Source organism: Myxine glutinosa, chromosome 10 (genome assembly GCF_964187855.1).
Source record: "Myxine glutinosa chromosome 10, kmMyxGlut1.1, whole genome shotgun sequence".
Taxonomy (NCBI): Eukaryota; Metazoa; Chordata; class Myxini; order Myxiniformes; family Myxinidae; genus Myxine; species Myxine glutinosa.
In genome coordinates this window covers 74,555,624-74,580,288 of record NC_136270.1, presented here as the reverse complement: position 1 = coordinate 74,580,288, position 24,665 = coordinate 74,555,624, and the positions used below count along the sequence as shown (strand labels likewise).

At 42.7% G+C, this 24,665-nt stretch overlaps 1 protein-coding gene and 1 long non-coding RNA gene across 2 annotated transcripts; both read left to right on the top strand.

The window, feature by feature from the left end:
- Positions 1-2,046: 2,046 nt before the first annotated feature.
- On the top strand, positions 2,047-5,384 carry LOC137411251 (uncharacterized). The gene is made up of 3 exons (XR_013624862.1): positions 2,047-2,313; positions 3,034-3,126; positions 5,305-5,384. It is a non-coding gene; the product is annotated as an uncharacterized LOC137411251 (long non-coding RNA).
- Positions 5,385-11,872: 6,488 nt separating this feature from the next.
- Positions 11,873-20,760, top strand: LOC137433448 (uncharacterized). The gene is made up of 6 exons (XM_078785195.1): positions 11,873-11,887; positions 12,797-12,880; positions 13,838-13,930; positions 14,247-14,285; positions 18,972-19,104; positions 19,501-20,760. Exons 1-6 carry the CDS (start codon positions 11,873-11,875, stop codon positions 19,776-19,778), a joined length of 642 nt encoding a protein of 213 aa, XP_078641321.1. The 3' UTR covers positions 19,779-20,760.
- Positions 20,761-24,665: the final 3,905 nt, after the last annotated feature.

Sequence of the window (24,665 nt, the reverse complement as noted above, 5' to 3'; positions counted from 1 at the left end):
ATTAAATTAATATAGTGTTGATGTAACGTCGGCTTGATGGGCCGAATGACGTCCTCCTCCTCCTGCGTCAAAGTTCCTGTCGTGTCCTTCATGTGTTCAAGTACCGAGCGGGTTCGCGCGTTCGACACGTTCGTGCCCCTTTTCCACAATAATGTCGACTCCGTGCGGTGGGCGTTGTGCGTTTCCGGGATGTTTTCTCTATCCGCATTCGCGACGTGTCGACGTCATGCCGTACTTGGCGCCCTTCTGCAGAGGTTTGAACGGACGGTTCGTCTCCTGCTGTGGAACCTTCGAGCAGCTTGCAGTCTGACATCCCTCGTTTTCGTGTTGTGCGGACGTCGTGAGGTGAAGAACAGGTTTATTTATTTCAGTGGATCAGTTGTTCACTGACGTAGTAAACTTATAATAAAATGTTATTTGAAAGGTTAAATTTAGTGATCCGATCTGACGTAAATTTAAATCCCTTGGTGATTTTTTTTATTTATGTTTCCGCCGACAAAGTCTCCGGACGCATTACGTGTTCGGGTTGTCCGTCCACACGGGATAAACCGCGTTTTTCTCAGCAACCATATGTCCGGTTGAGACAACTTTCAGGGTGGGAGTGACACCCATGCACAATGTTTGCACGATTATTGTGACGTCATAGGTTACGTTGTATGACAGCCATCTTGGATTAAAAGCAAATAATTAAAAAATTATTTATCGGAAACTGCTGAATGGAAAAATTTGAAACTTGGCACATTGTCAAGTACTCCCAATGGGGAACAAAAGCATGATAATGATGACATCATAGGTGAAGTGGTATACCAGCCAAAAATGTTTAAATCGAATTCCATATCCTAAAAATCTGAAATTGCATGCACATGATCTCTGACCCATTTGCATTGAAATATTAAATTTATGACATCATAGGTCACATGGTTTGACAGCCATATTGGATTGAAGGAAAATATTAAATAATTATATCTCCAAAACCGCTCACCCTATCAATGCGGAATTTTACAAATATCATATAACAGCACTGTTGCATATAGTTTGAAAATGATGATGTCGTAGGTCACGTGCTTTGGCAGCCATCTTGGATAGAAAAACGAACCTTATCCGATCAACACGAATCCTCACAAACGTGATCTCCTACCCATACATATGCAGAGTGTACATTTTTAAAAGTCTTATGTCACATGGTGTGGCAGCCATATTAGCTTGAACGCCGATATTTAAACAAAATCCCTTCTCTGAAACTGCTTCACCGATCAATGTGAAACCTGTCATATGATACTTGAGAACAGCTGAAGGGATTTAAATCAAACCTCTATTTTTTGGACAGTGAACCAGGGCATCTACCCCTTGTGGGACTATTGGCGACAATCGCATTCTTCGAGTTTTTTTATGGGATATTGCCCACCACAAAGCCTATAGGGCCACTCGAGGTGGGGGCTAAACAAAGAAAACAAAATCAGAACAACCAGCCCCTTGGAATGAAACAAGACAAATGAAGAAAGTTGTCTCTGCACAGAACAAAAAGGGCTGGGAGGGGTAAACTAGTCTGCTTTGAGACAACAGTGCCTCTACCCCCATTTCTGGAAGACTACCAACCAAGTCTAACGAGCTCAACCCACCCGGGTTTGGGATCAGAGTTGTCCTTCTTCGAGGCAGATTGCCGGCCAAGGCTAACGAATTCCACCTACCGGGAGCAAGCCTGGTTTTAAGGTGCCAGACACCCGCCTTTCACACCTCCACATTTAGTTAAAACGGGTCCGCACGAGGAGCCATGCGGTAGGAGTTTGATCAGGAGAGGCTATTTGAGACGCAGACAATATGGGATATTTTTTGGATGAGGAGTTGCGCAGTTCTCCACCACCATATTCAGTGAAATATCTTTCATTAATAATCAATTATTGTTTTCTTAATAACTGAAATATCGTTCCGACCTGCTGTCTGAAGGTATGATCGCACACACATCACTCCACAAACACACACACTTTGATCCCAGAGGATTTAAATGATACCAGGACAGACATGCACACCCACCTGAACATATACATACTTCATAACAAGCCAGGTCAACCACCTACACAACAACATAGCAATCCACAAAACCACATATGTAACCACACTCCCACCAGAACAAATCTATGACTGTTGAGGAAACACTGATCATTTGTGGCCACTTTGGTGAAATATCTTTCATTAATTCTCAATTTTTGTTTTCCTGTGTCCATCACACAGAAGGTTGTGTCTGTGGAGCCCCAAGACATTCCCAGGTCTTTGTGTGAAACCATCTGTAACATCCTTCTACCCTCCTTTCTGAAGGTATGATCGCACACACATCACTCCAGAAACACACACATGATAATCCTGGAGGACATAAATGATACCAAGGCAGACATGCACGACCAAGAAAGTGTGTCCACACTTTCAACAGACAAGGCCAACCACATATGTAACCACACTTCCACCTGCACAAATCTATGACTGTTGAGGAAATGAAACACTTTCAGGCTCTCCACTTCAAAGGAATCGGAGGGGTCCGTTTGATCCGTTACTTCTTGACTGCACCACCAATGGCCACTTCGGTTCATTGCACGCTTCCTAAAAGTTTTCAGTGTGCGCATTTGTGACCTCTGGACGTCACGGCGTTATGATGTAACACACTCAAACTTGGCATTCTATATATCTCGTGGTGGTTCAACAGTCAAGTCATCTCCTGCGGTTTGGGTGTTGTGAGGACTCCATCTCCATCCCGAGGTTGGGTGTTGTGAGGACGTTATTAGGCTAAGAACATATTTATATATCTCAGAGGATGAGTTGTTCATTGATGAAGTAAATTTACATCCTGCCAGTCCTCACATGTGGATTATTCCAAAAGAATGCCACTCGTCCAATCCTACGCAGAACACCAGGAATCTCATACCAAACTATTGTCGACAAAATTCTCCTCTGAGAGTCCCTTTACCCTCAACATTTATCACCATTTCAGTGAAATATCTTTGAGTAATTATCAATTCTTGTTCTCTTGTGTCCATCACACAGGAAACTGTTCCATCTGTACCTCAGGAGAATAAAGGAGTTTTCAGCTATTTGTACAATGGCATTCATAATATCGTTCTGACCTCCTTTCTGAAGGTATGATCACACACACATCACTCCAGAAACGCACACACACTTTAATCCCAGAAGATATAAATGATACCAGGGCAGACACGCACAGCCACCTGAACATGTACACACTTCATACCAGGCCAGGACAACCACATACACAACAACATAGCAATCCACAAAACCACATCTGCAACCACACTCCCACCAGAACAAATCTATGACTGTTGAGGAAACAAAACACTTTCCAGGGTCTCCAGTTTAAAGGAATCGGAGGGGTCCGTTTGATCTATTGCTTCTTGACTGCACCAACAAAGGCCACATTTGGCCTGCACAGTGGTCGTTGCATGCTTTCTGGAAGTTTTCATTGTGTGCTTTTGTGACCTGTGGATGTCATTGTGATATGACGTAACACACTCAAACTTGGCACCCTATGTCATGGTGGTTCAACAGTCAATTCATCTCCTGCGGTAGAACCTTCGAGCAGCTCAAGGTCTGACATCCCGCGTTTGGGTGTTGTGAGGACGTTTTCAGGCTAAGAACAGGATTATTACCCTGCGCTCGCGAAGCAAAAAGCGGGGTTAAGCATTCATACGCATACGTGTGCCGTACGTGTGTGTGCCATGTGCCGTACGTGTGTGTGCCGTACGTGTCTGCATTTAAAAAATTCATGTTCTCGGCAACTGTTGTTCTGATTGACACGAAATTTTACCATAGAAGCTCCCCCGCCTGTATAATTTTTTTTATTCATAATTATAACGTCATAGGTCACGTGGTGCGGACGCCATCTTGGAAAAACGTTACACTTCGAAATCTCCCAAAGCGCTCAATGGAAATTTTGTTAACATGGCTCATTGTCATGTACTCACCATGGGGAATAAGATATGTTGATGGTGATGTCATCGGCGCCTTAATTATGACTTCATAATTCGACAAGTACAACGCTTGATCTGATCAGTATGAATAAAACAAAAATTCCTCTGCAACTGTTAGTCCGATGGACACGAAATTTTCAGAATATGTGCGGCTCCTCCTGTAGAATTTTTTAATGATAATTATAACGTCATAGGTCACGTGGTACAGACGCCATCTTGGAAAAAATCGAAAAAAAGTTACACCTCTATCTCCGAAACCGCTCCATGGGAAAAATTGAAACATGGCTCATTGTCAAGTACTGCCCTTGGGGAATAAGATGATGATGTCATCAGTGCCTTCGATATGATGTCATAATTCGACAAGTACAACACTTATCCAATCATTGTGAATTTTTTTTCTCAGCAACTGTTGGTCTGATGGGCACCAATTTTTCACCATAGGAGCACCTCCTCCTGTAGAATATTTAAATGATGATCGTGACGTCATAGGTCATGTGGTACAGGCGCCATCTTGGAAAAACCGAAAAATGTTGCACCTCTATATCTCCAAAACCGCTACATGGAAAAAATGGAAACATGGCTCATTGTAAAGAACTCCATATGGGGAATAGGTGTTAACGATGACGTCATTGTTGCCATAATTATGACCATAATTCGACAGGGACAACGCTTAGTCTGATCAGTTTGAAATGTATTGAGCATGATCTATGCAACAATTATATTGGAGAATATAAACTTATGATTTAATCGCTCACATGGTCTGGCAGCCATATTGGATCAAAGAAAAAAAATGTTCAAAAACAGAAGAGTTGGCTCGCAACAAGTTGAATGCGCAGGGCAAGTATTCTATGAATACCATCTAGTTTATTTCAGAGGATGAGTTGTTCATTTGTGAAGTAAATTTATCATAAAGTGTTCCACAAAAGGATAAATTTCGCGAAATGTTCTGCCATAAAGTAAGAGTTCATCAATGGAGATCTTGGTTATATTCTTTTGATCCAAGACCCTACTCCTCCCTGAACCGAATTGTGATCAGCACTTGTACTCTTTTGGGTCGCACCTGCATTCTCAACCTGACAAATGCATCACAGAAGGGATTATGAGTTTACCTTTCCTGGTGTTGTTGATACATCCTGCCAGTGCTCGCGTGTGGGTTATTCCAAAAGAATACCACTCGTCCAATCCTACCTAGAACACCAGGAATCTCATACCAAACGATTATCGACAAAATGCTCCTCTGAGTGCCTCCTTACCCTCAACATTTATCACCATTTCAGTGAAATGTCTTTCATGAATCATCAATTCTTGTTCTCTTGTGTCCATCACACAGGAAACTGTTCCATCTGTTCCTCAGAAGAATAAAGGAGTTTTCAGCTATCTGTACAATGGCATTTATAACATCGTTCCGACCTCCTTTCTGAAGGTATGATTTCAAACACATCACTCCAGAAACACACACACGATAATCCTGGAGGATACAAATGATACCAGGGCAGACTTGCACAACCAAAGAAGTGTGTCCACACTTTCCAACAGATGAGGGCAACCACATATGTAACCAAGCTTCCACCCGCACAAATCTATGACTGTTGAGGAAACTAAACACTTTTCAGGCTTTTCAGTTTAAAGGAACTGGTGGGGTGCATTTGATCCGTTACTTCTTAATTGCACCAGCAATGGCCGCCTAGGTCCTGTGTGGTGGTCGTTGCATGCTTCCTGGAAGTTTTCAGCGTGCGCATTTGTGACCTGTGGATGTCACTGCGTTATGACGTAACACACTCAAACTTGGCATTCAATCTCAAAGTGCTTGAACAGACGGTTCGTCTCCTTCGGTGGAACCTTCGAGCAGCTCATGATCTGTCGTCCCGAGTTTGGGTGTTGTGAGGACGTTATTACGTTAAGAACATATTTATATATCTCAGAGGATGAGTTGTTCATTTCTGAAGTAAATTAATAATAAAATATTCCACTAAAGGTTCAATTTAGCGATCTGATCTGCCAGAAAATTAAAGTTAATGAATGGAGATCTTGTTGATGATATTTCGATCAAAGACACGACTCCACTCTGAACTGGTCCCTCATCAGCACTTGTACCCTTTTGGGTTGGACCTGCATTCTCAACCTGTCCATACCATCAGAGAACGGATTATGAGTTTACCTTTCCTGGTGTACTTGATACATCCTGCCAGTCCTCACGTATGGATGATTCCAATGGAATACCCCTCGTCCAATCCTACCCAGAACACCAGGAATCTCATACCAAACGATTATATCGACAAAATTCTCCTCTGAGTGACCCCCTTACCCTCAACATTTATCACCATTTCAGTGAAATATCTTTCATGAATCATCAATTCTTGTTCTCTTGTGTCCATCACACAGGAAACTGTTCCATCTGTTCCTCAGAAGAATAAAGGAGTTTTCAGCTATTTGTACAATGGCATTTATAACATCATTCCGACCTCCTTTCTGAAGGTATGATCGCACACACATCACTCCAGAAACACACACACTTTAATCCCGGAGGATAAAAATGATACCAGGGCAGACACCCACAGCCACCTGAACATGTACACACTTCATACCAGGCTAGCACAACGACATACGCATCAACATAGCAATCCACAAAACCTCATATGCAACCACACACCCACCAGAACAAATCTATGACTGTTGAGGAAACAAACACTTTCCATGGTCTCCAGTTTAAAGGAATCGAAGGGGTCCGTTTTATCTGTTATTTCTTGACTGCACCAACAACGGCCACATTTGGCCTGTACAGTGGTCGTTGCACACTTTCTGGAAGTTTTCATTGTGTGCTTTTGTGACCTGTGGATGTCACGGTGATATGACGTAACACACTCAAATATGGCGCGCTATGTCACGGTGTTTCAACAGACAATTTATCTCCTGCAGTAGAACCTTCGAGCAGCTCAAGGTCTGACTCAAGGTCCCCATGACATTTGTACACAGTCTGATATCCCGCGTTTGGATGTTGTGAGGATGTTTTTAGGCAAAGAACAGGATTATTTATTTCATAGGATGAGTTGTTCATTTGTGAAGTAAATGTATCATGAAGTATTCCACGAAAGGATAAATTTCGCGAACTATTCTGCCAGAAAGTTGAAGTTCATCACTGGAGATCTTGGTGATAATCTTTCGATCTGAGACCCTACACCTCCCTGAACCGGACTGTGGTCAGCATTTGTACTCTTTTGGGTCGGACCTGCATTCTCAACCTGACAAATGCATCACAGAAGGGATTATGAGTTCACCTTTCCTGGTGTTGTTGATACATCCTGCCAGTGCTCGCGTGTGGACGATTCCAGAATAATCCTACCACTCGTCCAATCCTACCAACAACACCAGGAATCTCATACCAAACGAATTATCGATAAAATGTGCCTCTGAGTGACCCTTACCCTCAACATTTATCACCATTTCAGTGAAATATCTTTCATGAATCATCAATTCTTCTTCTCTTGCATCCATCACACAGGAAACTGTTCCATCTGTTCCTCAGAAGAATGAAGGAGTTTTCAGCTATTTGTACAAAGGAATTCAGAACATCGTTTCGACCTCCTTTCTGAAGGTATGATCGCACATGCACATCACTCCACAAACACACACACGATAATCCTGGAGGACATAAATGATACCATGACCAGTTGGTCGTGCATGTCTGCCCATGATACCAAGGCAGACATGCACGACCAACAAAGAGGTCCACACTTTCCAACAGACGAGGGCAACCACATATGTAACCACGTTTCCACCCGCACCAATCTATGACTGTTGAGGAAACGAAACACTTTTACGGCTCCAGTTTTAAGGAACCGGTGGGGTGCATTTGATCCGTTACTTCCTTATTGCACCACCAATGGCCACTTAGATCCTGTGCGGTGGTCGTTGCATGCTTCCTGAAAGTTTTCATTGTGCGCATTTGCGACCTGTGGATGTCACTGCGTTATGACGTAACACACTCAAACTTGGCGCCCTATCTCATGGTGGTTCAACAAACAATTAATCTCCTGCAGTAGAACCTTTGAGCAGCTCAATGTCTGACATCCCGCGTTTGGGTGTTATGAGGACGTTTTTCGGCGAAGAACAGGATTATTTATTTCAGAGGATGAGTTGTTCATTCGTGAAGTAAATTTAAAATAAAGTGTTCCACGAAAGGATAAATTTAGCGAACTGATCTGCCAGAAAGTTGAAGTTCATCACTGGAGATCTTGGTGATAATCTTTCGATCTGAGACCCTACTCCTCCCTGAACCGGACTGTGATCAGCATTTGTACTCTTTTGGGTCGGACCTGCATTCTCAACCTGACAAATGCATCACAGAAGGGATTATGAGTTCACCTTTCCTGGTGTTGTTGATACATCATGCCAGTGCTCGCGTGTGGACGATTCCAAAAGAATCCTACCACTCGTCCAATCCTACCAACAACACCAGGAATCTCATACCAAACGATTATCGATAAAATGTGCCTCTGAGTGACCCTTACCCTCAACATTTATCACCATTTCAGTGAAATATCTTTCATGAATCATCAATTCTTCTTCTCTTGCATCCATCACACAGGAAACTGTTCCATCTGTTCCTCAGAAGAATGAAGGAGTTTTCAGCTATTTGTACAAAGGAATTCAGAACATCGTTTCGACCTCCTTTCTGAAGGTATGATCGCACATGCACATCACTCCACAAACACACACACGATAATCCTGGAGGACATAAATGATACCATGACCAGTTGGTCGTGCATGTCTGCCCATGATACCAGGGCAGACATGCACGACCAACAAAGAGGTCCACACTTTCCAACAGACGAGGGCAACCACATATGTAACCACGCTTCCACCCGCACAAATCTATGACTGTTGAGGAAACGAAACAGTTTTCAGGCTCCAGTTTTAAGGAACCGGTGGGGTGCATTTGATCCGATACTTCCTTGTTGCACCACCAATGGCCACTTAGATCCTGTGCGGTGGTCGTTGCATGCTTCCTGAAAGTTTTCATTGTGCGCATTTGCGACCTGTGGATGTCACTGCGTTATGACGTAACACACTCAAACTTGGCGCCCTATCTCATGGTGGTTCAACAAACAATTAATCTCCTGCAGTAGAACCTTTGAGCAGCTCAATGTCTGACATCCCGCGTTTGGGTGTTATGAGGACGTTTTTAGGCAAAGAACAGGATTATTTATTTCAGAGGATGAGTTGTTCATTCGTGAAGTAAATTTAAAATAAAGTGTTCCACGAAAGGATAAATTTAGCGAACTGATCTGCCAGAAAGTTGAAGTTCATCACTGGAGATCTTGGTGATAATCTTTCGATCTGAGACCCTACACCTCCCTGAACCGGACTGTGATCAGCATTTGTACTCTTTTGGGTCGGACCTGCATTCTCAACCTGACAAATGCATCACAGAAGGGATTATGAGTTCACCTTTCCTGGTGTTGTTGATACATCCTGCCAGTGCTCGCGTGTGGACGATTCCAAAAGAATCCTACCACTCGTCCAATCCTACCAACAACACCAGGAATCTCATACCAAACGATTATCGATAAAATGTGCCTCTGAGTGACCCTTACCCTCAACATTTATCACCATTTCAGTGAAATATCTTTCATGAAACATCAATTCTTCTTCTCTTGCATCCATCACACAGGAAACTGTTCCATCTGTTCCTCAGAAGAATGAAGGAGTTTTCAGCTATTTGTACAAAGGAATTCAGAACATCGTTTCGACCTCCTTTCTGAAGGTATGATCGCACATGCACATCACTCCACAAACACACACACGATAATCCTGGAGGACATAAATGATACCATGACCAGTTGGTCGTGCATGTCTGCCCATGATACCAGGGCAGACATGCACTACCAACAAAGAGGTCCACACTTTCCAACAGACGAGGGCAACCACATATGTAACCACGCTTCCACCCGCACAAATCTATGACTGTTGAGGAAACGAAACAGTTTTCAGGCTCCAGTTTTAAGGAACCGGTGGGGTGCATTTGATCCGTTACTTCCTTGTTGCACCACCAATGGCCACTTAGATCCTGTGCGGTGGTCGTTGCATGCTTCCTGAAAGTTTTCATTGTGCGCATTTGCGACCTGTGGATGTCACTGCGTTATGACGTAACACACTCAAACTTGGCGCCCTATCTCATTGTGGTTCAACAAACAATTAATCTTTTGCAGTAGAACCTTTGAGCAGCTCAATGTCTGACATCCCGCGTTTGGGTGTTATGAGGACGTTTTTAGGCGAAGAACAGGATTATTTATTTCAGAGAATGAGTTGTTCATTCGTGAAGTAAATTTAAAATAAAGTGTTCCACGAAAGGATAAATTTAGCGAACTGATCTGCCAGAAAGTTAAAGTTCATCAATGGAGATCTTGGTGATATTCTTTCGATCCAACACACTACTCCTCCCTGAATCAGACTGTGATCAGCACTTGCACCCTTTTGGGTCGGACCTGAATTCTCAACCTGTCCATACCATCACAGAAGGGATTATGAGTATACCTATCCTGGTGTTGTTGATACATCCTGCTAGTGCTCACGTGTGGATGATTCCAATAGAATATCACTCGTCCAATCCTACCCAGAACACCACTAATCTCATACCAAACGAATATCGACAAAATGCTCCTCTGAGTGCCCCCTCACCCTCAACACTGATCACCATTTCAGTGAAATATCTTTTATTAATTCTCAATTCTTGTTCTCTTGTGTCCATCACACAGGAAACTGTTCCATCTGTTCCTCAGAAGATTATAGGGGTTTTCAGGTATTTGTTCAATGGAATTCATAACATCGTTCCGACCTCCTTTCTGAAGGTATGATCACACATCCATCACTCTAGAAGCATGCACACTTTAATGCCAGAGGATATAATTTATACCAGGACAGACACGCACACCCACCTGAGCATGTAGACACTTCATAAAAGGCCAGGACAACCACATACGCAACAACATAGCAACTCGCAGAATCACATATGTACTGTTTTGGGCAAAAATATTGGCACCCTTGCACTTCTTTCAAACAATGCACCATTTCTTTCAGAAATTGTTGAAATTAAAAAAAAAATTGGTTTCCACAAATGTACGTCTTTGGGTTGCAGTGGAACAAAACAAAAAAAAAGCTGAAGATATTCCTAAATCTTAGCTTATTCCACACAAAAATCCTAAAATGGCCTGGACAATATTATTGGCACGTTTTAGAAGTTATTAGAAATAATTGGATTTCAAGCAGGTGATTCTCCTTTACTTTGGAATTGAACTCACCTTTGGTGAGTTGCAGGTGCCTGCAATATAAGAATCACTCATTCAACCAGTTTGAATGGAGAAAAGGTGTCATTCTGCTGTTTTGTGTCACTGTGTGTACCGCAATGAGCATGGAGAAAAGAAAGAAAACCAGAGAATTGTCTGAGGAGGTCAGACACAGGATTGGAGCCAAGCATAGACAATCTCAAGGCTATAAGTCCATCTCCAGAGACCTTGATGTTCTTGTGTCCACCGTACGCAATGTTATCAGGAAGTTTGAGGCCCATGGCACTGCAGCCAATCTCCCTGGACGTGGCCGCAAGAGAAAACTTGATCGAAGATTGCAGCGAACGATTGATCGAATTATGGAGAAAGCATCTCAATCAACTGCCAAACAGTTTCAAGCTGACCTTCAGACACAGAGGATATAAATTTCAACAGTCAGTCAATTAAATCACAACACAGTATGACAATTTCAACTCGCACCATCCGTCGCCAACTCAATGAAATGGGGTTCTATGGTAGGAGATCCAGGAGGACTCCACTGCTGAGAGAGACATAAGAAAGCACGACTGGAGTTTGGCAAAACACACCTGAACAAGCCAAAATCCTTCTGGGTGAATGTCCTATGGACAGGTGAGACGAAATTCGAGCTTTTTGGTAAAGCACGTCATCTCTATGTTTACAGAAAACAAAATGAAGCATTCAAAGAAAATAACACCTTCCCTACAGTCAAACATGGAGGAGGTTCAGTGATGTTTTGGGGTTGCTGTGCTGCCTCTGGCACTAGGTGACTTGAATGTGTGCATGGCATCATTAAATCAAGAGCTTACCAAGGCATTTTGGAGCGCAATGTTCAACCCAGTGTCAGAAATGTGGGTCTCCGTCGAAGGTCATGGGTCTTGCAGCAGGACATTGACCCCAAACTCACTTCAAAAAGCACCCTGGAATGGTTCAAGACAAAACGCTGGACTGTTCTGAAGTTGCCAGCATTGAGTCCAGATATAAATCCCATTGAACACTTGTGGGGAGATCTGAAAACAGCAGGTGGGAGAAGGCACCTTTCAAATCTGGGAAAACCAGAGCAGTTTGCACAAGAAGAGTCGGCCAAACTACCAGTAGAGAGGTGTAGGAAGCTCATTCATGGCTATAGGAAGCGCTTGACTGCAGTTATTTTTTCCAAAGGCCGTGGTACCAAATATTCAGTGAAGGGTGTCAATAATTTTATCAACAGCATTGCTTTTTATTTTATGATTTAAAAGGATATATTAAGTTCTGAATGGAAAACAATGGTTCTGTAAAATTAACAGTGAAATAGAGAATTGTGGAGGCCAAATACTTTTGTCCATTTGAACTTAGTTTTTGAGAAAATTGCGAGTTATTTGAAAAAAGTGCAAAGGTGCCAATATTTTTGGCTTCGGCTGTAAACTCACACCATCCAGAACATATCCCTGACTGTTGAGGGATCACTGATCATTTGTGGCCACTTTGGTGAAATATCTTTCGTTAATTCTCAATTATTGTTTTCTTCTGTCTATCACACAGAAGGTTGTGTCTGTGGAGCCCCAAGATATTTCCAGGTCTTTGTGTGAAACAATCTGTAACATCGTTACGACCTCCTTTCTGAAGGTATGTTCACATATATGTCACTCCAGAAAAACACACACACCTTTTAATGCCGGGGAATATAAATTATACCAGGGCAGACATGCACGTCCAACAAAGTGTTTCCACACTTTCCAACAGATGAGGGCAACCACATATGTAACCACGCTTCCGCCCGCACAAATCTATAACTGTTGAGGAAATGCAACGCTTTCAGGCTTTTCAGTTTAAAGGAATCGGAGGGGTCCATTTGATCCGTTACTTCCTGATTGCACCACCAATGGCCACTTCGGTCTTGTGCGGTATTCATTGCACACTTCCTAAAAGTTTTCATTGTGCGCATTTGTGACCTGCGGACGTCACGGCGTTATAATGTAACACACTTAAACTTGGCATTCTATATATCTCAAGGTGGTTCAACAGTCAATTCATCTCCTGCGATTTGGGTGTTGTGAGGACTCCATCTCCATCCCGAGTTTGGGTGTTTTGAGGACGTTATTAGGCTAAGAACATATTTATATATCTCAGAGGATGAGTTGTTCATTTATGATGTAAATTTACAATAAAATGTTCAAATAAAGGCTAAATTTAGTGATCCGATCTGCCAGGAACTTAATTTTCACCAATTGAGATTTTGGTGATGATATTTCGATCGAAAAACCCACTCCCTGAACCAGACTTATCAGCACTTGCACCGTTTTGGGTCGGACCTGCATTCTCAACCTGACAAATGCATCACAGAAGGGATTATGAGTTTACCTTTCCTGGTGTTGTTGATACATCCTGCCAGTGCTCACGTGTGGATGATTCCAATAAGAATATCACTCGTCCAATCCTACCCAGCACACGACTAATCTCATACCAAACGAATATCGACAAAACGCTCCTCTGAGTTCCCCCTCACCCTCAACACTGATCACCATTTCAGTGAAATATCTTTGATTAATTCTCAATTCTTGTTCTCTTGTGTCCATCACACAGGAAACTGTTCCATCTGTTCCTCAGAAGATTGTAGGGGTTTTCAGGTATTTGTACAATGGAATTCATAACATCGTTCCGACCTCCTTTCTGAAGGTATGATCACACACACATCACTCCAGAAACACACACACTTTAATCCCAGAGGATATAAATACCACCATGACATACATGCAGAGCCAACTGAACATGTACATACTTCATAACAGGCCAGGACAACCACATACGCAGTAACATAGCCACTCGCAAAACCTCATCTGTAACCACACACACCATGCAGAACATATCCCTGACTGTTGAGAGATAACTGATCATCTGTGGCCACTTTGGTGAAATATCTCTCATTAATTCTCAATTATTGTTTTCTTCTGTCCATCGCACATTTTTTCATGTCCCTTTTCATGTCTCTCAGAAGCCCGAAGGTAACATCCTTCCGACCTCCTTTCAGAAGGTATGATCGCAAACACATCACTCAAGAAACACACGCTTTAATCCCAGAGGGGTCCTGACTTAACACACTCAAACATGGCGTCATAGCTCAAGAGGGTTGAACGCACAGTTAGTTTCCTGCAGTAGAACCATCAAGCAACTCATGGGCCGAAATTACACGTGTGGGTTTTGCGAGATTGTGTGATGTCTAGAACAGGTTTACTTATTTCAGTGGATGAGTTGTTCATTTATGAAGTAAATTAAAATTAAAATGTTCCTCCAGAGGTTAAATTTAGCGATCTGATCTGCCCGAAATTTATGGAGATCTTGGTGATGATCATGAGATCCAAGACCAGACTCGTCCCCGGGGTGGTCCCTCATCATCACTTGTACCATTTAGGGTCAAACCTGCATTCTCAACCTCTTATAACGAAACAGAAGTAAAGCAGCAGAGGTTGGGAGTGCAGAGGACAATGTAAAAGATACAGGTGATGTGATGAAGATGGCTAATGGACATCAAAAGGCAAATTCGGAAAAGTATCACCGCTCAAAAAGAGCTTGAGCGAATGTAGAAAAATTAATGTTTTCCCGGTGTTACCAGTGTTGCTTCATCTGGGTTGAAGTCGCGTGAACGGAAATGGACAGTTTGTGTTGAAATCACTTTGACGAGTATGGGTTAGTTTGGGTTGAAATGACGATTACGAGTATTGGTTAGTTTGGGTTAAAATCACTTTGACAGGTGTTATTAATTATAATAACTAGAACTGCCACTTTGTAACTGTTGGCAGTGATGGTCGGGTGCAAAGAAGTCCCACTTTGATCAGACACGTGACCAATGAAATCCTCTTTAAAAAAACTCGATTCAGAATTGGATTTTAAAAATGAAATTTAAAGAATTCAAACAATACTCAGATTCAAAATAAATTATAATAATGGCTGCCAGAAATGCAACCGACGATGTTTAAATTACCAAACTGTATTCCAAAATACTCATTAATAATGTGTGTCAAGTTTCACATCGTTCTTTTAAGCCGTACTAGAGTGTAAAAATAATTCTTCTTCTTCTTCTTCTTCATAAAGGTTTCTTCTTCTTCACATATATATATATATCTATATAATAATAGCGTAAGGACTCGACTTTGTTATCCCTTTTACGCCGCACCCAGTGACCCGATGCCCACGGCATTAATGGATTTACGATCTACAAACTGCGCTCTTTGTTTATCACGTACAGCCATACTCGAAAAATCTGAATTAGCCGACGTTGGGGCCCAAAAGCATCCGATTAACTGCCGATACGACGCCATCGTATTGGCGTCTGCTGGGCGAAGGCGAAGCAAGCCGTCCGCTGGTTGGACAGGCGAAGGCAAAAGCAAGCCGTCCACTGTGGACAATCCAGAGCATGCATTTGTGCAGGTGTCGGCGATCGTTGTTCATATACGCACTCTTCATTCTCATCTTTCTTCCTAACTCTTACTCGGACAAGCAAATCCCCTATGCCATCCATAATGGTACACTCTATACATACACCACATCCTCCCTTCCGTGGATGTTCCATGGGTTTCGGCTAGTCTATATAATAATAGTGTAAGGACTCGACTTTGTTATCCCTTTTACGCCGCACCCAGTGACCCGATGCCCACGGCACTAATGGATTTACAATCTACGAACCGCGCTCTTTGTTTATCACATACAGCCATACTCGAAAAATCTCAATTAGCCGACGTTGGGGCCCAAAAGCATCCGATTAACTGCCGATACGACGCCATCTTACGACGCCATCTTACGACGCCATCGTATTGGCGTCTGCTGGGCGAAGGCGAAGCAAGCCGTCAGCTGATTGGATAGGCGAAGGCGAAAGCAAGCCGTCCACTGAGTGGACAATCCAGAGCATGCATTTGTGCCGATGTCGGCGATCGTTGTTCATATACGCACTCTTCATTCTCATCTTTCTTCCTAACTCTTACTCGGACAAGCAAATCCCCTATGCCATCCATAATGGTACACTCTATCCATACACCACATCCTCCCTTCCATGGATGTTCCACGGGTTTCGGCTAGTATATAATATTCTGGCTGCCAGACCATGTGATCTATCACATTTAAATTTTGTAAAGTTTGACTTCAACAGCATAAGCCATTTCATGGAAAGTTATTTTTTTATTTTACATTGATCCAATATGGCTGCCCAACCACATGGCCTTTGAGATAAAAAAATAAAAAAATGTCCGCCGCCGATGATTGGGAAGGAGTTCATGTGTGTGATGTTTTGTGTTGATCGGATATGGTTCATTTTTTTATCCAACACGGCTCACAAACAATGTGACCTATGACTTGATCGTTTTCAACATATATTTCCCAAGGCTGTTAGATCATATGTGTGGCGTTTCACACCGATCTTGTGAGCCGTTTTGGAGAAGGTTTGCATTTTCAAGCCAATATGGCTGCCGAATCATGTGACCAATGATGTCATCAATACTAGAACGGCACTCAGTAGAGAGCATACCTCCGCCTGGTTGGCCATATCAATCAATGGTGAAGAATCCCTTTAAAAATTCTGCAAGCTGGATCGGATCTGGATCTTCACCAAAATTGAATCGATGCTTCTTTGTCTCACACACACAACCTGTCCAACAAGTTTCGTCCAAATCCATCCATAAACTTTTAAGATATCCTGCTATGCATCGTTTTTGGCCCTATCTCCCAATGGTGAAGAATCGCTTGAAAAAATTAAATAATTATCATATCCGAATCCATATTCAGATCTTCACCAAAATCCAATCGAATCGTCCTCGTCAGACACCCAAGCAATCCACCAAGTTTCGTCCAAATCCGTCCATAACTTTTTGAGATATCCTACTATGTATCGTGTTTGGGCCCTATCTCCCAAAGGTGAAGAATCGCTTTAAAATTCTAGTAGGCGGATCCAAATCCGGATCTTCACCAAAATCTAATCATTTCGTCCTTGTCACATACACTACATCTCTGACAAATTTCGTCCGAATCCGTCCACAACTTTTTGAGATATTTTGTTCACAGACAAAAGGACAGACAAACAGACAGGGGTGAAAACATAACCTCCATCCACCTTTGGTGGCGGAGGTAATAATTCTCCCACACAATTTTTGCCTAGATTACACTCAATACATTTCAAACTGATTGGATTAAGCATTGTACTTATAGGCCATCAGCCAGATCCCCAAAATAGGGTCCATTGGTACCAAAATGAGGGAGTAAGCCTAATATTGATTTTTGGATAGGTCTTTACCCCTAGAATATGAAAATATGTGATAGCAAATTCAACCATGTAGCTAAATGGGTGTTATCACCTCATTTTAAAAATGGCCGCCAAAATGCATGTTTTTCTATTAAAAACACCATGTTTCATATTCTTGTAGGAATTTGTAACAAATAGCATTGCGTTTTGAGATGTTTAAGACTTTACAACTCTCTTAAAGTATGAAATAGATCATCTGAACTTTAATCCAAGAAGATAGAATCCAATATGGCGCCCAATTTCACAAAATGGCTGCCATCATAGCAACAACTTTATGCACAAAATATGCACGAAAATAACTGGCATTCAGTAGATTTGCAAGTATACACATGGAAAAAAGTATCGCACCACCACGTATTTTCGACATAGTGGAAATGTATCAATGAATTGATACATTTCACCCATTGAAATGTATCAATGGGTGATAACACACATTTAGCTACATCGTTGAATTTGCTATCACATATTTTCTTATTCTAGAGGTAAAAACCTTGTCAAAAATCATTATTAGCCTTACTCCCTCAATTTGGTACCGGTTGACCCCCCTAGCTGATAGCCTATTATGACCGGATTAAGCCTTGTATATGAAGGCACCGATGATGTCATGATCAACATATATTTTACTCCCCATGGGGAGTTCTTGATAATGTGTCAATTTTCAAATTTTTTCATGGAGCGTTTTCAGAGATACAGAGAGGCAAAGTTTTTTTTTTTTTTTTTTTTTTTTTTCAAAATGGCACCCGCACCTCGTGACCTGTGATATCATTATTATCATTTTTAAAAATCTACTACAGGAGGTCCTCCTTTGGTGAAAATTCCGTGGCAATCGCTCAAGCGGGTTGCAGAGAAAATGAATTTATAAAAGAAAATAAACTATAGAAAATAAACTATAAATAAAAGAAAATAAAAGAAAATATTAAAAGAAAATAAACGTCCAAAAACGGGAGAATAAAAAATATTAATAAACTTAACAAAAACAATTAGGTTCCAGTGTTCTGTCATTGTGTTCATTGAAACTATCATTCTAGTGAGTGTTTCACATGCAGGGTGTTTCATCAATGTATGTGTCGTCCTTCGGATGTCGGTAAACCTGGTCATCCCGTTTGCCGGCATTAGTTAATGGACATTAAATATCCCATGGTGTCATTCGCGAAGAGTTGGCAACCTATCACTGGCACCATGAACAAATTACAAATTTCTTATATAACTATTGCTGGGAAGGTAATGGCAAACCACCCAGTATAACCTTTACAAAAAAACTGCTTATATATATATATATTTATGTGTAAATGTGCATGTATTTGTATCATGTATAAGGGGAAGTGGGATCCATAGCTATAATGTATGAAGGATTAAGTACTGCTTTGTCTAAATGCGTTGTGGGACTAAAACATTTTTCCTAAACTCAGTTTTCTGACATTTTTTTTATAGATCGAACCTGACACCTGCCCATGGGAGCCCTCTATATGGAGCTCCCCAAAGTGTGCTCCAACACATTGGTTGACCCCAGCAACTGAGATCCCTGGAAATGAAACCGCATGTCTGGATGATATGGATGTTCACCGTAAGTTGATTTTGATGCTGAATGTAAAATATGTTGAGAGAACAGGAAAATAGTAGTGATTCGTAAGTTGGGCGGACTGTTTCATTGCATTACCTTTTGTAATAATTTCTTCATTGCAGATATAACAACAGGTTGAGAATTACTTGTATAACTGTGATTTTTGTGATTTTAAATGATATTTGGCCTCGTTTTATTTTCACACTGAAATGTTGGAATCATAATTATTTTCCACTCTTACAAGTGGCAACAACCTTCACCATGTTAAGCCTCAGAGGAATTTGGAGTGAGGAACGGCTGATCTGCGTTTGTTTTGCTTAATTTGATTTCAGTCATCCAAGTAAAATTTTCTCTTTCTTTTGACCCATGCTTTGCTCATTGCAAACCCAAACCCTTCAGAATGTCTGGACTTCATTTCAATGGAAGATCAGGAAGAAGAGATTGTGGAGATTAACATCTACGAAATCATCTTTCATGTTGTGTGCAATTCTTTGGCAATTCGCTGGATTATTTTCTGTTTTACAAAGTGGATAAAGAGGCTGAAAAAGATGTACACCAATAAAATGCACCACAAAAAGAGGAAGAGGCGATGCACTTGCAAGCTTGAAAGCAAAGGACCAACCCTACGGTCAAGTTCCTGGGGTAAGGTGCTGCAGGATATGTGGGCAAGAAGCTGACCCAAATCATGGAGCATTACCATGATGCTCCTCTACAACGAGCACACCCGACAATGACGACACCCACACCCTACAACGAGCTGACCCAGTAATGGAGCATTACCTCAAGTTTAAGAGGGGTTGGATGACATTATGCTCCTCCACAACGAGCTGACCCAGTCATGGAGCATTACCATGATGCTCCTCTACAACGAGCACACCCTACAACGACACCCACACCCTACAACGAGCACACCCTACAACAATGACATGATGCTCCCCTACAACGAGCTGACCCAGTCATGGTGCTTTACCTCAAGCTTAAGAGGGGTTGGATGACGTGATGCTTCCCTACAACGAGCTGCACAGAAACTTGCAGCAATGTGCCAGGCAGCCATGGCAGCCAATCCGCAAATGTAATAATACAAATGTAACAGTAATACATGCAAATGTAACTAATACATACAAATGTAACTTATACATACAAATGTGACTAATACATACAAATATCATCTTTCATCGCAGTAATTTGTGTGGTCATTATGACATTAATACATATAAATGTAACAGTAATACATACAAATGTAACAGTAATACATACAAATGTAACTAATACATACAAATGTAACAGTAATACATACAAATGTAACAGTAATACATACCAATGTAACAGTAATACATACAAATGTAACAGTCATCATATTTGGCCCACATACCAAGTATGACCCGGGGATTGTCCGAAGGGTATTTTAAGCGCTCCAAGGGAACGGTTGATAAGGAACAGCTGGCTGAGCAAGTGACTAGTAATTCGGACTTATGAAGATCAGGCATTCGAAGATGAGCGCTTGGAGTTCACTCGTCCTGTCGTTGCTTTAATCATTGTAATCCTCCACAATCATAATCCACAATCATTGTAATTGTCATCTATTGTAAATAACCCCGTATGGTTAAGCACTTTTAATAAACTGTAATCACTGTCCTTCAATAAACATTGTAAACAGTACCTGGTGTCATCGTTTTTTTATTATTTAAGCATATTTTATGAAACTGTAATCATGTGCATTCATGGTCGCAGACATTTTTTTTAACTTTAAAAATTTTCCCCTATGCATCAGGAAATGCCGGGAACAAATCCCTCTCTTCCTCATTGAAACAATGTGCCCTGACATTCACGGTGTTGACATTTTTGGGTATGTCCCCTATGAATCGGGAACCGCAGTTACCTATCCCTCGTTTCCCCCATTAAAACAATGCCCCGACATTTGTGGTGTCGACATTCATGGGATTTTCCCCGATGAATCGGGAACCGCAGTTACCTATCCCTCATTTCCCCCATTAAAACAATGCCCCGACATTTGCGGTATCGACATTCATGGGATTTTCCCCTATGAATCGGGAACCGCAGTTACCTATCCCTCGTTTCCCCCATTAAAACAATGCCCCGACATTTGCGTATCGACATTCATGGGATTTTCCCCTATGAATCGGGAACCGCAGTTACCTATCCCTCGTTTCCCCCATTAAAACAATGCCCCGACATTTGCGGTGTCGACATTCATGGGATTTTCCCCTATGAATCGGGAACCACAGTTACCTATCCCTCGTTTCCCCCATTAAAACAATGCCCCGACATATGCGGTATCGACATTCATGGGATTTTCCCCTATGAATCGGGAACCGCAGTTACCTATCCCTCGTTTCCCCCATTAAAACAATGCCCCGATATTTGCGGTGTCGACATTCATGGGATTTTCCCCTATGAATCGGGAACCGCAGTTACCTATCCCTCTGGCAAAGTTACCTTATGGTACCCCGAAGCAACAAGCAAACTTAAATTGGATTTGGTTCAGTAATTATTTAGTTTTTGAAGCATATATAAACAAACAAACAAATTCACTTTTATAGTATATACTAGCAGGGTACCCGTCACTGAAGGATTTGTAGATGTCAACTCAAATGAGCAATTTTTGGAATGTGTATCCGGAGAAACGGGAATTCATTGTGAATATTCAGTGAGCAGATATTGCAGTGGGAGGAGCTGGCAACCTCGTTCCAAATTCCACCAGCGAAGATTTCCAATCCATGCTTGTTGTACCTCCAAAGTACTGCTTGGGAGCGAAGCTGATACACAATGGCCAAAAGTATGTGGACCCCCAAACATCACACCCGTATGTGCTCGTCGAACATCTCATTCCAAAATCATGGGCATTAATATGGAGTTGGTCCCCCCTTTGCTGATATGACGGCCTCCACTCTTCTGGGAAGGCTTTCTACGAGATGTTGGAACATTTCTGCAGGGATGTGCTTCTCTTCAGCCACAAGAGCATTAGTGAGGTCAGGCACTGATGTTGGGTGATTAGGCCTGGCTTGCAGTCGGCATCCAATTCATCCCAAAGGTGTTCGATGGGGTTGCAGTCAGGGCTCCATGCAGGCCAGTCAAGTTCTTCCACACCGATCTCAACAAACCATTTCTGTATGGATTTCGCTTTGTGCATGGGGACATTGTCATGCTAAAACAGGAAAGGGCCTTCCCCAAACTGTTGCCGCCAAGTTGGAAGCACACAATCGTCTAGAATGTCATTGTACGCTGTTGCATTAAGATTTCCCTTCACTGGTACTAAGGGGCCTATCCCGGACCATGAAAACAACCTCAGACCATTATTCCTCCTTGACCAAACTTTACAGTTGGCACTATGCATTTTGGCAGGTAGCGTTCTCCTGGCATCCACCAAATCAGATTAGTCCATCGGACTGCCAGATGGTGAAGTGTGATTCATCACTCGAGATAATGCTACTGAGAATCGTCCTGCTCCAGAGTCCAATGGTGGCGAGCTTTACACCACTCCAGCCGACGCTTGGCATTGCGCATGGTGATCTTAGGCTTGTGTGCGGCTGATCGGCCGTGGAAATCCATTTCATGAAGCTCCCAACGAACAGTTGTTGTGCTGACGTTGCTTCCAGAGGCAGTTTGAAACTTGGTCGTGAGTGTTGCAACCGAGGACAGATGATTTTTCCGCACGGCATGCTTCAGCACTCGGCGGTCCCGTTCTGTGAGCTTAGGTGGCCTACCACTTTGCGGCTGAGCTGTTGTTGCTCCTAGACGTTTCCACTTCACAATAACAGCACTTGCAGTTGATCGGAGCAGCTCTCGCAGAGCAGAAATTAAATGATCTGACTTGTTGGAAAGGTGGCATCCTATGACGGTGCCATGTTGAAAGTCACTGAGCTCTTCAGTATGACCCATTCTACTGCCAATGTTTGTCTATGGAGATTGCATGGCTGTGTGCTTGATTATATATACCTGTCAGCAATGGGTGTAGCTTAAACAACCGAATCCACTAATAAGAAGGGGTGTCTGTATACTTTTGGCCATGTAGTGTATTATATAAACTCAGCTGAGAAACCCATTTAAGCACGTTTTGGGCCTACCGCCTGGCCGAAGATCGATGAAGTTCTTTCAATGCCAACTGACCACCTCTAACCACCTATCCCTCTTCACATCGCTTCTTCAGCCCTCAACCTGCCCTCTCTCTCCATGCTGCCCATAGTTTTTCTTTTGGAAATTTCCATTCAGCATTTCATTCTGGTTTACCATTCGATGATCCATAGATCAGTAATTTCAGTTTCACTGTTTGACATGTTTCGCTTTGCAATATCAGTTTTGATTTGTCACTGCAACTTGTGACATTCACAAAAAACGTCAAAAAATATTTTCGGGGGGATTTTTTTTGATTTTCTAAGGGGTCTAGAGTAGCTTATGGGTCTTAAAAGGTCAAAAAGGGGTCTAACATGGTTAAAGGGTATTATAAGGGTCAAATGGGCATTAGGGTCTTAAAACGGCCTATGGGGTCTAAATGGAGTCTAAAGTGTCCAAAGTGTCTTAAAGTGTCCAAAAGGTCTTAAAATGTCGAAAGTCTGAAAAGTGTTTAAGGGTCGAAAAAGGCATATATGTCTCAAAAAGGGTCTAAATGGATGTGAAGGGGTCCAAAGGGTGTGCATGTCTTTGGGGTCTAAGGGACTCAATGGTCTAATGGGGACGAAAAGGTGTAAAGGAGTGAAGCTGAAGTAAAGAAGTTTCCTTGGGTTCGTAAATAAATTAACTTGGGAGTGCAACATGGCAATAACGGGCCAAATGGCCTCCTCATGACTGTTTAAACCACCTATTCAGGTGCATCATGGTTAAAATCTGATCGTAGACCGTTTCGTTGGAATTAACATAGGAGCTCAAAACAGTAAGTTCACAAACAAACAGCAAAACAACTCTCCTTATTGTGATGTGGTTGTTGGAGGTTTACACGTTGGCATGTGGCAGCTTGGAGATGGCAGCACGTGGGTTGCCCGGGAGGCCTTGTATATATGGATCGTCTCTAGTTTATGGTGGTACTGAAGGAGCTGCGCTTCAACGCAAGTCGAAAGAATTGACGCGACCAAAGACGGAATTCGTCCGAGTTGCTTTATTGAAACAAAACAGCTCAGGTATTCTCACAAGCCCGTTTATCGGGCAGCAATATATATACACATTTATGCCGGGGCGTTTGCCCGGGAAAACCGAGACCGGGCATGCCCGGGTGTCAAGGGCGAGTCCTGGAAAGGCGAGTCTGGACATGCCCGGGCGTCCTGGACGCGGCCTGGCAAGTCGAGGCTGGGCGTGCCCGAGCGCTCTGGGCGAGCCCTGGAAAGGCGAGAGCGGGCATGCCCGGACGCTCTGGGCGAGCCCTGGAAAGGCGAGTCTGGACATGCCCGGGCGTCCTGGACGCGGCCTGGCAAGTCGAGGCTGGGCGTGCCCGGGCGCTCTGGGCGAGCCCTGGAAAGGCGAGAGCGGGCATGCCCGGGAAAGACGAGACCGGGCGTGCCCGGGAGGTTCGGGCGTGCCCGGGAACAGCGAGTCCGGGCATGCCCAGGAGAGGC

Bases quoted from the DNA above. Each gene is read 5' to 3' on its own strand.
- LOC137433448 (XM_078785195.1), top strand. The intron at 13,931-14,246 runs GTATGATCACAC...CATGTCTCTCAG, and splicing joins TTCCGACCTCCTTTCTGAAG to AAGCCCGAAGGTAACATCCT. The intron at 19,105-19,500 runs GTAAGTTGATTT...CAAACCCTTCAG, and splicing joins GGATGATATGGATGTTCACC to AATGTCTGGACTTCATTTCA.